Raw genomic sequence first — 13,708 nt, 5'->3', positions numbered from 1 at the left:
CCGTGACGGGCAGGGTGTGGCCTGGCGGGCTCGGGGGCACTTCTGCTGCCAGGACCCCTGATCTCGGAGCCTCCTCCAGGAAGCCTCCATAGACAGCCCCGTGCGCCCGCAGCGCTGGCCTTTGCATGGCATTTGTCACGGGCGCAGAGCAGCCCCCAAGTCTGACAGCCAGCACCGGAGAAGGGACCAGCTGCCTGCCCAGGCCCCCAGCCCGGCACTTGGCCGGGGGCACCTCGGGGCCACGGTGGAGGCTGTGCGGCGTGGACAAGGCCACCATGAATGGACGTGGGACAGGGCGACCATGTCAAAGGGTACTTGGAAATAAACCCTCGTCACCCGCACGTGTTGGTTCGTACTCGTGCTCTACACGCCCAGGGCTGTGTGGAAAACTCTCAGCTGAGGGCTCACCAGGGAGAAGCTCCAGGTCTAGAAGACCCTCCAGGGAGCCCCGAGGGGTCCGGGTGCCTGCCCAGGGCCAGGCCACCTCCAGGCCCGCAGGGCAGGCTCTCAGGCAAATTGTCCGCGGGTCCGCGCCTGCCGAATTCTGCCTTAATGAGCGGGAAGAGAGGTTTTATTCATCACCGGGGCTGTAAAAATTGCAGCAAAGTGGCCCACTTTATAAAGGAAAAAAATCAATGGTGAAAAGAAAACAGGGCTATGTAAATGGACAGAGTGACAAAAAGCGGGCCAATTACCCCCAAAATGAGACACCGTTGCGGCTCCATTAACTCAATTATATTTTCAAAAGGATTTTTCTGAGGAAACCCCAGAGCCCCCCCCAACCCCCTCCTGGAATTTTAACATCAGCTTCAAGCCTAAGTTGCATTAGATGAGTTCGTGGGAAAAGGGTGAGTTTGGAAAGAGCTGACCCCTGTGAGCCTAGGTCTCTACCCTCACACACATACACACACACACACACACACACATACACACACACACACGGGTCTCTAACCTCACACACACACACACACACACACGGGTTTCTAACCTCACACACACACCCATGGGTCTCTACCCTCACACACATACACACGGGTCTCTAACCACTCACACACACACACACACACACACACACACACACACCCCACGGGCTCTAACCTCACACACGAGGGTGTCTAACCTCGCTCCTGGGTCTCTGACCTCCTTACCCGGGACGGCCCCTGACCTTGCAGGTGGGTTCCTAATCTGCCACGTGTGAGTCCCTAACCTCAGAGACTGGAAGTTTTCTCTACCTCTTTCGAGTTAGGCGATTTTTGCTTTGAGAATGAAAACACAAAGCTGTTTTGTAAAACGTGAAACGTGCTCACGTGCGCACAGAGCAGAGGGGCAGGGAGCAGAGCCCCTCCCCCTGCCACCCGCCCGCCCCTCCCCTCCGAGTACAGCCAGGCGGGGTGGGCTCCAGGGCCCCACGTCCCACCCCAGGCAGCTGCTGCCAGCACTGGGGCGCCCGTGACCAGAGCCACCCGCAGACACGGGCCCAGGGCTGGGCTTGGCGTGAGTGGCCGGACTCCCAGGCATGCCCCTCGAGCTGTGCGGGCACAGTTGGAGGGTGCAGGCCGGGCCCTGACCTGGCCCACTGGCCTGTGCCCGCTGCCCCCAGCCCCAGAGACCTGTGCTCGCCTGGCAGTGACTCAGGACGTGAGCACCGTGGGCAGAGCACCTGCATGGGAACCTGCCCAGCGCCTCTCTGTACCCTGCAAAGCCTCGGAAACAGCAGGTGTGCGAGCAATGTGGCACCCACAGGCGCAGCGTCCCCTGGGCAGACCCCTGCCAGGACAGAGGGAGGGGCCACAGCGGGGGATCTAGGAGGGTCCCTAAGATGACGCTGCAGCCCTGTACTGGCCACCAGGTGCCCCAGTGCCACTGCAGTCCAGCTGGGCTCCTGGGCCACAGGGACACAGATACGAGGGCCCCAGCCCCACGCACACAGGGGTCGGAGCCCAGCCACATGCAGCCACACACACAGGCACACACACACACGCACAGCCACACATACATACACACAGCCACATGCACACACACGCATGCAAACCACACATGCATTGCACAATATTCACACACTTGCAAAAGCACATGCACAAGTACATACAAGGCACGTGCACATACAAGACACATGTACACGTGTACACATGCACACACACGCACGCATGTGGGGAGACAGAGGCTCTTGAGTCGGGCTGACTTTCTCCGTTGGTGGCCGACAGTGCCTGAAGCCAGGACATGGCGGGCACAGGGACGCCCAGGACTGGGTCCCAGCACTGCCCGGACGTGTCACAGGGCCCAGGGGATCCTGGGCACCTTCCTGAGCTGGGAAGGCTGGAGCCGGCTCCTGGCACATTCCTCAGGGGATCTGTCCCCCCGCCCCTGCCCTCCCCCCCGCCGCCGCTGTGCCCCTCTGCTGGGGGCAGCTCGGGCCTCCCACGGCGAAGACCCACCCAGCTGTGTGAGGTGGCCCCGTGGGCACCACAGGGTCCTTTTTTATACCCCAGTAGAGGGCAGGGCCCCTGAAACGTGGGGGCCACCGTGTGGCTCTGCCCTGTGACCACGCCCCCAGGAGGCAGGCTGGGCCCCCACAACCCCCCCCCGTGCCGAGCACAGAACACGTGTGGCAGGTGGGCAGGGAGGAGCCCGGGGCCACACGCCAGCCAGCAGCAGCGTCACCTGCACTCCAGACCCCTCCCCTCAGTGCTTGCCAGGGCCGCGGGCAGGAGGCGGCGCCCTACACAGCTGGCAGCTGGCCGGCCCCAGGCCAGGGCTGGTGGCGGGCAGCCAGAGCTCAGTGCCAGGGCAGCCTTCCTGCCCCCGGGCCTGCCCTGGGGCACAGCCCCGCCAGGCAGCTCCTCTCCGGGCCAGGTGCAGGCGGGGGCGGGGCGCGGCCAGCGGGACACAGGTCTGTCCTCTGGCCGGAGGTGGCTGCGGGCGCCCCAGCAGCTGGGGAGGTGGGAACCGGCTGCGTGTCTGTGGACTCTGCCCTCTGCCCGTGCTGAGACGCCAGCGGCGGCACCACCTGCGGCTGCCCGCCTGCCGGCCGCCTGCCAAGGCAGGGCCACACCTGGGCTGGGGCGGCTCCCACCCAGGGCCCCGCTGGTGGAGGGGCAGAATGGGCGGGCAGGCAGGGGGTCCTCAGGGAGGGAGCCTCAGGCACTCCGACTTCATTGGTCAAAAGTTTAAGTTTGGGTGTGGGGGTCTGTGGGCCAAACCTGCAGTGCTCAGGGCTGAGTCGTGGCTCTGCTTAGGGCCACTCCTGGTGGGGCTGGGGGGCCCCAGGCCAGGCCAGGGATCATCCCAGGTCGGCACAGGCAAGGCCGGTGCCTGACCCCTGCACTGTGGCTCTGGGCGCGCCCCAGCCTCCGAGGGGGAAACAGGCTCAGAGAGTGAGGCGGGGTGGGGAGAGACGAGCCCTACAGCCCACCCGTCTGTCACAGCGCTGCTCCGGCGGGGCAGCTTGGGGTGTCCCTGCCGTGGGCCCCCGAGCCTGTCAGTCTCGTCACCAGCCCCCTGTGGGCCTCCACAGCTGGGACACCGGCAGGCAGGCTGCATTCCTGCAAGACAGCCTGCAGGCGCGGCCGAGGGAGGATGTGGCCCCGCCCCCTGCATTTTCTTGCTTGGGGAGGGGCCCACGGGCTGGAGGCCAGTGCCAGGCTTGCCCACGTGGACTCGTCCATCTGACTCCTCAGGTGCCCTCACCCACAGTGCTCCTGGAGCTGGGCCGGGCCAGCCCTGGGGTCTAGCTCAGGCGCCTCCAACACTCCCCTCCCCTCCCCCTAGCCCTGGCCTGGGCACCCGAGTTCGACCTGGATCAGACACTGTTTCCCGCCCACCCCCACATTCATTCAGTGACCGGGTATGAAGCGCAGGGGCTTGAGACAGACTCCCTAGACAGGGGGGCGATGGCAGGCATCCAGTGACCCTTTCCTGGGAGGGATGGTGCTCTGGGTGCCAGCGGGCAGCGGCTGGGCCTGCCCGGCCCTCGCTGGGCAAGGGGTGGACAAGCCTGCAGGCTGCTGCTTCCAGTGTAACAGGACATACAAGGACCGTCGGCGCTCACCCCTCACCCCTGCGCCCCAGCTGCAGGCCTGGGCACTGCCTGGGGCCCTTTGGGAATGAGTGGCAGAGCGGGCCCGGGCATGGTGCTCAGGGGCACCTAAGCATGGTGGCCGGAGGTGCATGCCGCGCCCCAGGCCCACAGGGGGAAGTCCTAGTCCTGGTGGGGGTGGGGTGCCTGGGTAGGCATGCGTCCACCCCTGCTGCCCCGCCTGCCCGGGACTCTTAGGAACCAGACAAGCCAAGAAAGAGGGTTTCTGGGACCCGCCCCCCCGCTGGTGGGCCCAGAGCAGCTCCCCGAGACCTGGGGACCACCCCAGCTGCAGCCCGCTGGAGCGAGCTCCCCCTCCCTCTCCACCAGACGGGACCCAGAGGGCCGGAGGCTGAGCGGGCGGGAGGCCGGGATGCGGGGAGCGCACAGGGCGCGGCGACATCTCAGCGCGGGCCGAGGGGCGCCCCAGGTCTCCGCGTCCAGCACGGGGCAGGTGGGAGGTCGGACCCTGGGTGGAGCGGCACTGGGGTGCGGCGGCGCCGTGCGTGCTGGACGGGCTCGCTGGAAGCGGGGCAGGCGGCCGAGCGCAGGGCACGAGCCGGGGGCGGCAGCAGGTGCCACGGCGGTAGCAGGCCACCAGCCCCGCGACAGGCGTCCTCCTTCCCCCAACGCGGAGCCTGGGTCGGGGCAGGGAAGCCGGTGGGCCGTCCGGCAGGGGCTGGAGAAGCCAGCCCTGAGTCCGCGAGTGGGCAGCCGGCCCCGGTGCTGGGCGGTCACTCGTGGCGGTGGTCTCCGGTGCACGGAGCGGGGAGGAGCGTGCAGCGGCCCGCGGGCCTCCCAGGGCCAGCCCGGCCGCCCGACGGCAGCTCTCCCGGGCCTCCGCCGGGCTGTCTTCCCTCTCTCGGCCCAGCCGGCGCCCGCGCGCGGCCCGGTGCAGCGAGTGCCCGGAGCCCGCGGGTCTGTGCGCCCGGCCGAGCCCGCGGCCCCTGCTCGGGTCCCCGCTCTCGGCCGCCCCGCCCCGCCGGCCCGAGCCCGTCTCTCATTGGTCAGACACGCGGCCGCCCCGCCCCGCCGGCCCGAGCCCGTCTCTCATTGGTCAGACACCGGCCGCTCACGAGCTGGCGGGTCCGCCCGTTCGACCCCCGGTGGGCGGGCCCGCCGAGCCGGCGCGTCACTTCCGGCGTTGCGGCGGGCGGAAGTGTGTGTGGCGCGCAGGCGGGGCGTCTCGACCGTCGCCTGGCGGCGCTTCCGGGAGCGGCGGCGACTGCGAGCGGGGCGGGGGCCGAGGGGCGGCCGCGGGGCCTGCGGGGTCAGCGGCGCCGCCTCGTCCAGGCAGCCCTCCGGCGCGCGCCATGGCGGCGGCCGGCGCGTCGCACTGGGGCCTGATCACCAACATCGTGAACAGCATCGTCGGGGTCAGCGTGCTGACCATGCCCTTCTGCTTCAAGCAGGTGCGCGCGGGGTCTCCGCGGGGTCGCGGCTGGCTGCGGGGGGCGTGCCGCTCCTGCCGGCGCCGCCGCGGCCCCTCGGCGCATCCTGGGCGGTGCGGTCGCGGCTGGGCACCCGGGCGGCGGGACCCCGGCCCGGCGGGGGCTCACAGGCGCGGGCATCTGGTGGCATTTGAAGGGGGCAGCGCCTGCCTGGCACGCGGCCGACCCGGTTCGGTCCCCGCATCCACGGGGCCCTGGGCACCGCAGGGAGTGACCCCTGGGCACCGCCGGGGGTGACGCAAGAGCAAGGGGAAAAGTTGGGGGGCCGGCCCGCCCGCAGCTGGTGCCCGCGCCCCCAGGACTGCGCCCTGAGCACCGGCTCCAAGGAAAGGGAAGTTCCGGTTCGCCCCCTTGGGGCCGAGGCACCCCCGCCGGCCCCCGACACGCCGCTGGGTGCGCACACGGCCCGTGCACACGCGTGGCACGGACTCGGGAGGCAGGTTGCTGTCCGCGCGGCCGAGCACAGAGCTGGAGCTGTCCCCGACTCGCCCTGCTCCCCGCTTCAGGGACCGCCTGCTCTGGGCCTGCGTGCTCACCTGCGCACGCGTGTTGTGTGTTGTGTGTTGTGTGTTGTATGTGTGCGTGCCTGTGGCTGTTCTCTCCTCCGCTCCGCGGCGGTTTCCTGGTGGGAGCCTGGCCCCCTTCTCCGGACACCCATGGTCAGCTCCCGGTCACCAGCTGTTTCCCACCCCGGGCGCGGGGGGGTGGGCTGGCCTGTCCCCACGCCCTGCCCCAACGGGCGGTGTCCACTCTGAGCAGTGCCCTGGGCGGGGTGCTCGTCCTCAGGCCTGGGCCTGCCACCTGCTGGAGTCCCAGAGGCACCGAGATGTGGCTCAGCCCTGCCCGGCCAGCGGGATGCCCCCTTGGTCCTGCCTGGCGCCCTGGCCACCCTCTGCCCACGGAGCCGCCTCCCTCCCTCCCTTGGCCCCTCCAGGCCCGGCTCCCACTGGCTCGGGGGTGTGGGTGCCTGAGGCATAGGGGACACCAACCTGCCAGGCAGAATCTCATACAGACACGCGTGACATGAGCACACAAAACACGTGCACACACACGTACATGCGCACACACATATGATGCATATATGCGTGCATGTGTGCAACTAGACTCCCAGGTTTGTGCACATACATGCACACGCACACAGATGTATCCTCGATAACCTGCACGTGTGTACATGTGAGCACACATGAGCGCACGCAGGCTTTCTGCCCCAGTGTGTGCGGTGCCGGGCGCGGTGTGACAGTGGCTGCTGTGTCCTCTGCAGTGCGGCATCGTCCTGGGTGCGCTGCTCCTGCTCCTGTGCTCCTGGATGACCCACCAGTCCTGCATGTTCCTGGCTAAGGCCGCCACGCTGAGCAAGCGGAGGACCTATGCCGGCCTGGGTGAGTGGGCGCGCTGACCGCTGACCTCCTCCCGGCCTACGCCGGCCTGGGTGAGTGGGCGCGCTGACCGCTGACCTCCTCCCGGCCTACGCCGGCCTGGGTGAGTGGGCGCGCTGACCGCTGACCTCCTCTCCGGCCCGTCTGGAGACTCAGTGGCCTCCTTCTCTGCTCTGAGATTCACATGCTGGATAGGACAGCGTGGAGGTCCCGCCTTGCCTGGGGCCACCCGGGTTTCGTCCCCAGCACTCCATAGGGTCCCCGAGCCCCCCCAGGAGTGATCCCTGAGCACAGAGCCAGGAGTCAGCCCTGAGCACTGCTGGGTGTGGCCCCAAACATACACATTCACACGGAGGCGTGTCCTGTGGTCAGGGCGTGTCCCTGTGAGCTCGTGGTACAGCCCTCTCCTGCCCCCAGCTCGGGCCGCACTGTCCCTCTGTCTGCGTCCCGCCCCTGCTCCCTCTCCCGGGCCGGCCCGCTGGCAGCACAGCCTACCTACCTCTCCCGCCTCCCCTGCGTGCTCGGCTGCGGGGACTCGGGAACGCGTGAGGGGGCGGGTGGAGCCGGGTGTCCCGGGTCAGCCCGGCGCGGGCAGACAAGGACACAGACACGCCCGGGGTGCAGGCCCTGAGGCCCGAGCGTGCACACACGTGCACGACGTACACGCAGCCTTTGTGGTCGTGCCCGGCTCCTCGAGGCCGGGGCGTACACGCCCTCCCAGCCAGCGGTGCCCTGACCCCCTTCCCTCCCCAGCCCTGCACGCCTACGGCCGAGCTGGGAAGATGCTGGTGGAGACCAGGTAGGGGTCGCGGCCCGGGCGCCTCCCAGGCTCCAGGGGGAGGGGGAAGGAGGCGGGGGTCTCGTGCCCGCAGGCGCGTCTGACAGGCCTTCCCACAGCATGATCGGGCTCATGCTGGGCACGTGCATCGCCTTCTACGTGGTCATCGGGGACCTGGGCGGCAGCTTCCTGGCCCGGCTCTGCGGGATCCAGGTGAGGCGCTGGCACCCAGGCAGACGGGCCCGGAGACCTTCCGGCTTTGAGAAGGGCCACGGCCCGGCAGTGACGCGTGTGTCCCCAGGTGACGGGCGGCGTGCGCGTGCTGCTGCTGTTCGCCGTGTCCCTGGGCGTGGTGCTCCCACTGAGCCTGCAGCGGAACCTGCTGGCGTCCATCCAGTCCTTCAGCGCCATGGCCCTGGCCTTCTACACCGTCTTCATGCTGGTGGTGAGTGCGGGGCAGCCCTGCCCGCGGCTCGCCGCTGCCTGTAGGGTCGGGGCGCCCTGCCCGCGCTCAGCTGCCCTGCGTCCTGCAGATCGTGCTGTCGTCCCTCAAGCACGGCCTCTTCGGGGGCCAGTGGCTGCAGCAGGTTGGCTACTTCCGCTGGGAGGGCGTCTTCCGCTGCGTGCCCATCTTCGGCATGTCCTTCGCCTGCCAGTCGTGAGTTCTGCCCGGGGGTGGCGCTGGCTGGACGGTCTTGTTCTTGCCCGGGCGGTCTCGAGTGGGGAAGTTCTGGTTTGATTTTGGACCACACTGACGGTGCTCGGGGCTCCTGATCCTGCCTCCTGGCTGTGCTTCAGGGGCCTGTGGGTGCCACGTGCAGGCAGGTCTCTGCCTCCGGTGCTCTCTCCAGCCCCTCCCTCGAGAGGCTTGTAGCAGGAGAGACGGGGCTGTTCCGGGCTGCATGGCTGCGCCCTGAGGGCGGCCAGGGGCACTTCTCCGCTGAGCCCTGGCCCGGGCCTGCCAGGCTGGAGCTGTCCTTGGGAAGGTTCAGGCAGAACTGGCAGACACTGGCCCGCGCCCTGTGTGCATGGCTGTTGATTGTGCACATGTGTGTTCTCGGCGTGTGCATGTGTCCCTGCGTGCAGCCGTGAGCTGTGTGCATGTGTCTGGCGCTGCCCGCCCGGGCTGGCCCGCTGGCAGCACAGCCTACCAGCACGCAGCCGCGGAGACAGGACAGGGTGGGGGCTCGCCTTGCAGGCCCCCCGAGCCCTACCAGGAGTGATCCCTGAGCACCGAGCCAGGAGTCAGCCCAGAGCACCAGCAGGTGTGGGCCCCGAATGAAATCAGACCAAAACTGAGTAACCCGGCAGCTGGGGCGCTGTGCCTGGCCCGCCCGCACGTGCTCGGTGCAGGGAGCCGGGCTCCTCGGCACTGCCCCTGGGGCCGCCAGGAGCCGCAGGGTGACTGACGGCTTCCCACCCGCGTCGGGGGTGGGCGGGCCCCCGCACACGGCCACCCTGGAGGGGCCGGTGCTGCCCTCCCAGACCTGCTCCCCCACGCGGCCCTTCTCAGGCGCCCCCCTGCAGCCAGGTGCTGCCCACCTACGACAGCCTGGACGAGCCCTCGGTGAAGACGCTGAGCTCCATATTCGCCTCCTCCCTCCACGTGGTCACCGCCTTCTATGTGACGGTAGGCCGGGGCCCTGCGTGTCCGCGCCAGCCTGGGCGGGTCCTGCGGTGGTCCCGCCCTCCGCATGGCCCTCCCTCCCCAGGTGGGCTTCTTCGGCTACGCGAGCTTCACGGAGGCCACGGCGGGCAACGTGCTCATGCACTTCCCGTCCAACCTGGTGACCGAGATGATCCGCGTGGGCTTCGCCATGTCCGTGGCCGTGGGCTTTCCCATGATGATCCTGCCGTGCCGGCAGGCCCTCAACACGCTGCTGTTTGAGCAGCAGGTACGCCCTGAGGCAGCCCCGGCGCCCTGGGATGCAGAGGTGGGGGCCCTGCCTCGCACGCGTCCTGCCCGGGTTTGGTCCCCAGATCCACTGGGATCGACCTGGGCCGCGCGGGTGTGGCCCAGACCCCGAGGTGCAGAGTAGGGAGCAGGGGCCAGCCCTGTTCGGCACGGGGTCAGGTGGGGCTCGCCCCTGCTGACGGGCTGAGGCGGGGTTCCTGCAGCCTTGTCTCTGCCCGCAGCAGAGAGACGGCACCTTTGCAGCCGGGGGCTACCTGCCGCCCCTGCGCTTCAAGGCTCTCACCCTGTCCATTGTCTTTGGCACCATGGTGGGCGGCATCCTCATCCCGAACGGTAAGGGCGTCGGTGCGGGCCGGCCTGCGGGTCGCGCCTCGGCCCCTCTCGCGGCTCCCGGGCTGTGGCCGTGTCCCTCCACGCGGCTGACCTGGGGGCTCGTCCCCGCGCGTCCCTCTTTCCACAGTGGAGACCATCCTGGGCCTGACCGGCGCCACCACCGGGAGCCTCATCTGCTTCATCTGCCCGGCCCTCATCTACCGGAAGGTGCACCGGGGCGCCCTGTCCTCCCAGGTGGGTGCCAGGAGGGCACGGGAACCGGCGTCCCCGTGGGGGCGCGGGCAGGGGCCCTCGAGCCGCCAGTGTGCTGTGAGCTGCTGCGTCTCCGTGCGCCAGGTGGGCCCAGGCAGGTCCCCAGGAGGGGACCCCAGGGTGTGCTCCCGACTGCAGGGTTCGCTGCCCTTCCCCCAGGCCGCCACACTTTGGCACTGGCAGCACCACCCAAATCCACCACACCGTCCCCACGGCCCACCCGGGGCAGCAGGGTGGGACCCTGCGGCCATCTGGAGTCGCCCAGGCACCCCCACCCATGTCTTCTGGCTGCATTGGCAGCTCCGAGTCCTGGCAGCTGCCTGCGTGCCGGCACCATTCCTAGGCCCTCCCCTGCTGCTGTGGCTGTTCCTGCAGGCCTGGTGGGCTGCCCGGAGGTGGTGGTTGGGCCCGGGGGTGGGTCAGCCTACCTGCCTGCAGGGTCTCTGTCCCACAGGTGGTGCTGTGGGTCGGCCTGGGCATCTTGGTGGTCAGCACACACAGCACACTGTTTGTGAGCGAGGACGCCGCCGTGGACGCAGCCCTGGGTGGCCCGGGTGGTCAGCGTGCTGAGGTGGAGGATGTAGTGGCAGGAGCGGCTGCCCAGCTCTCAGGTACGCTTGGGCGTCCCTGGAGCTGCCCCTCTGATGGCTGTGGGGCGCAGGCGCGCTGGTTGTGGCCCCCTGGGTGCTGGGGCATGCAGGGAGGGCAGCTCCTCTCTGAGGCTGCCCGCGGCCTCACTCTCCTCTGCTGCGGGGTCTGACGCCACTGGCCCCCACTCGCCAGCTGCTTGTCCTCCCCGCTGCCGGCGCCACGGCCCTGCCCCTGCCCCTACCGGGCACCCGGGACTCAGGACCTGCGTGGCCTCGCTGGTCCCTGGAGCTTTCTCGGGCGCTTGCTGCCCCCTGCTGGCCGTGCTGCAGTGCTGCCCGCCCTGAGGACGCCTGGCACAGACCCGGTCCTGGGCCCTGTGGCTCTGGGTCCGGCCGGGAGAGAAACCCCTGCCTGGGCTGGGAAATGTGGCCACAGATGGGTGCCTGTGCGGAAGGCGCTGGAAAGCATGTGTGCTTGCAGGCCCCAACGCCGTCGTGGACGGTGCCCAGGACAGCCGCGCCCGGCCAAAGCTGCCCGAGAAGCAGGAGCAGGAGCAGGAGCAGGCCCAGATCAAGGGTCCCGAGGACGTGCCCCTGGGGGAGGGCGCCAAGGAGAAGCAGGAGGCCCAGCTGGACCGCCCGGGGCAAGGTGGGGCTGCCCTGCCCTGGGCAGGTGGGTGGGTGGGCCGGCCCCGCCCACGCTCCCCACTGAGCCCGCACCCTCTCCCCTCCAGGTGTGGCAGCCCCCGTGGGCGAGGCCCACCGCCACGAGCCCCCTGTCCCTCATGACAAGGTACTGGTGGACGAGGGCCGGGACCAAGAGGGGCCCCGGGAGGACGAAGGCCCCCCCAAGCAGGAGCAGAAGGGGCCAGGCGCGGAGGCCCAGGGGGCCCCCCAGCAGCCTGGTTCAGAGAGGGGGCTGCCCGGGCAGGGCCAGGCCGTGGGGGCCGACCCCCCGAAGGCTCCTCAGGCCCACGGCCAGCCAGCCAGCGAGCCCCTGCAGGACAGGCCCCGGGCAGCGCCTTCCGAGGGACACGCGGATGGAGGTGCCCCGCAGCCGGGCCCCGCGCCCAGGAGTGAGCCTGGTGGGTGCCGTGGGGCGCGGGGACCGCTTGGCGCGTAGAGCCGGGGGTGTGGCTGCCCCGCCTGCCCGGCTCAGGGGGTCGTCCTGTCGCACGCAGGTGCCCAGGCATCTCTGGCTGGGGCCGCCCAGGAGAAGCCGGCCGTGGGGGCCCCGGGGGCGCAGGCCGTGGGCGCCGGCAGCCGTCTGGAAGGTGAGTCCCTGTGCCTTCTGCGGGGGTTCCTGGGCTGCCTTTCTGGGAGCACTGTGGGACGGCTTGGCCCTGCTCAGAGCCAGGGAAGCCCCCGGGCTGCTGCCGTGGGATTCGGGCCGTGCCCGAGCACGCCAGTGCTGTGCCTCAGCCCCGGAGCCTGGCCCCCCGTGGCTGAGTGTCGCGGCGCGGCCTCTCCGAGGGGATTCTCACGGCCCCTCTCCTGCCTCTCTCCTGTGCTCTCACTGGGATAAGCAGCTGAGATCCAAAAAATAGTGGCAGGTAGGCACGGCGGGCAGGCGGCACCCGGGCCCGCCACGGCGCTCCGCCACGGTCTCCGGCCCTGCGTCTCCCGCGGCTGCCGTCCTTGTGCTGTGACCAGCGGGGGCGGGGCCACCCCGGGCGCGGGCCGGAGGGGGACGTGGCGGCCTGTGTCCCTGCAGGCCGTGCGGAGCTGCTGGACCACGCGGTGCTGCTGCAGGTGATCCAGGAGCAGCAGGCGCAGCAGAAGCGGCTGCTGCAGCAGCAGGAGAAGCTCCTGGCCGTCATCGAGGAGCAGCACAAGGAGATGCACCTGCAGCGGCAGGACGGCGACGAGGGCAAGTGCCGAGGGCATGGGCCGGCCCCCAGCGCCCACGCGCCCGCCCTGACCGCCTCTCTCCACCTCTCTCCACAGGGGACGGGAAGGAGCAGGAGGCAGAGCCCCGGGAGCCCCCGGCACAGCCTCTGGACTCGGCGCCCGGTGCTCCTGGACGGCTCCCCGCCCCACCCCAGGGGCATGACCTGCGCCCTGTGGAGGGGTCCCAGGTGGCTGCAGGGAGACCCCCAGCCGGCCCTCATGGTGCCAAGGCAGGAGCTCAGGGAGGCCAGAAGGACGCTGAGCCCGGCGAGGCTCCTGCAGCAGATGCCACCCCAGCACCCAGAGGCGTGCAGCAGAGAGGGCCAGGGATACACGACAGAGCCGGAGGCGCCCACGGGGACAAGAAGCCTCGGAAGGAAGTGGCAACCTCGGTGGCCGCCCTGGAGGAGGCAGCGGGAGCAGGGGCGGACGCTGGGAGGGAACACTCTCCGGAGAGGATGCAGCCAGAGATGAAGATGCAGCCAGAGACGAGAACCCTGGGCCTGTCCAGCAAAGGGGGCGCCGTGCCCGATGGGGTACAGGGCGGGCACCCAGAGGGGAAGGAGGGGGGCGCTGCCCGAGACCCTGAGCCAGGGCCCAGGCCTGGCGCCCAGAAGCCAGACAACGCTAAGCCCAACCGCGAGCTCAAGGTCCAGGCTGGCTCAGACCTGCGGCGCCGGCGGCGGGATGCGGGCCCTGCCCAGGAGGAAGGGGCGCTCCTGGGCTTCCATCCCCTGCCCCAGGCCCACCTTAGCGATCTCCGCGGCGCCCTGGAGACGCAGCTCCACCAGGCTGCAGGGAGCGCTCTGCGGGTGGTCCACGGGCGGCAGGTCAAACAGATGCCCACCGGCCTGAAGGAGGCCTGAGCCCTGACTGCCCTCTCTCCAGAACTCTTGTCCCCCGGCCTTGCTCCTGGACGCGGGAATAAACTCGGTGCCTTCCCGAAGCAGGCGTGTCGTCTGGGGCTGGGTGGCAGCAGCTCCAGGCCGGCACCTCCCGGGCGCCTTGGCCGGTCCCTCGGCATGTTGGGCGGGTGTGACACTGGGAG

The 13,708-nt window shown here is 69.7% G+C and overlaps 1 protein-coding gene across 3 annotated transcripts; it reads left to right on the top strand.

Moving 5' to 3' along the window:
- The first annotated feature begins 5,259 nt into the window (after nt 1-5,259).
- SLC38A10 (solute carrier family 38 member 10) lies at nt 5,260-13,637 on the top strand. 3 transcript variants are annotated; one of them, XM_055131744.1, is made up of 17 exons: nt 5,260-5,487; nt 6,788-6,905; nt 7,656-7,701; nt 7,800-7,893; nt 7,982-8,125; nt 8,214-8,338; nt 9,208-9,310; nt 9,393-9,575; nt 9,817-9,928; nt 10,056-10,162; nt 10,635-10,791; nt 11,252-11,419; nt 11,505-11,855; nt 11,952-12,044; nt 12,300-12,323; nt 12,485-12,640; nt 12,718-13,637. In XM_055131744.1, the coding sequence occupies exons 1-17, from the start codon at nt 5,389-5,391 to the stop codon at nt 13,524-13,526; spliced, it is 2,889 nt and encodes a 962-aa protein (XP_054987719.1). In that variant the 5' UTR covers nt 5,260-5,388; the 3' UTR covers nt 13,527-13,637. The 3 variants fall into 3 exon arrangements, with proteins under 3 accessions (XP_054987719.1, XP_054987720.1, XP_054987721.1); XM_055131745.1 differs by lacking the exon at nt 12,300-12,323; XM_055131746.1 differs by lacking the exons at nt 5,260-5,487; nt 6,788-6,905 and adding an exon at nt 6,940-7,005.
- The last annotated feature ends 71 nt before the right edge of the window (nt 13,638-13,708 follow it).

The sequence above is a fragment of the Sorex araneus genome, chromosome 3 (genome assembly GCF_027595985.1).
Source record: "Sorex araneus isolate mSorAra2 chromosome 3, mSorAra2.pri, whole genome shotgun sequence".
Lineage (NCBI taxonomy): Eukaryota > Metazoa > Chordata > Mammalia > Eulipotyphla > Soricidae > Sorex > Sorex araneus.
Note: the sequence above shows the minus strand (reverse complement) of the source record. Positions and strands in the feature narration are given on the sequence as shown.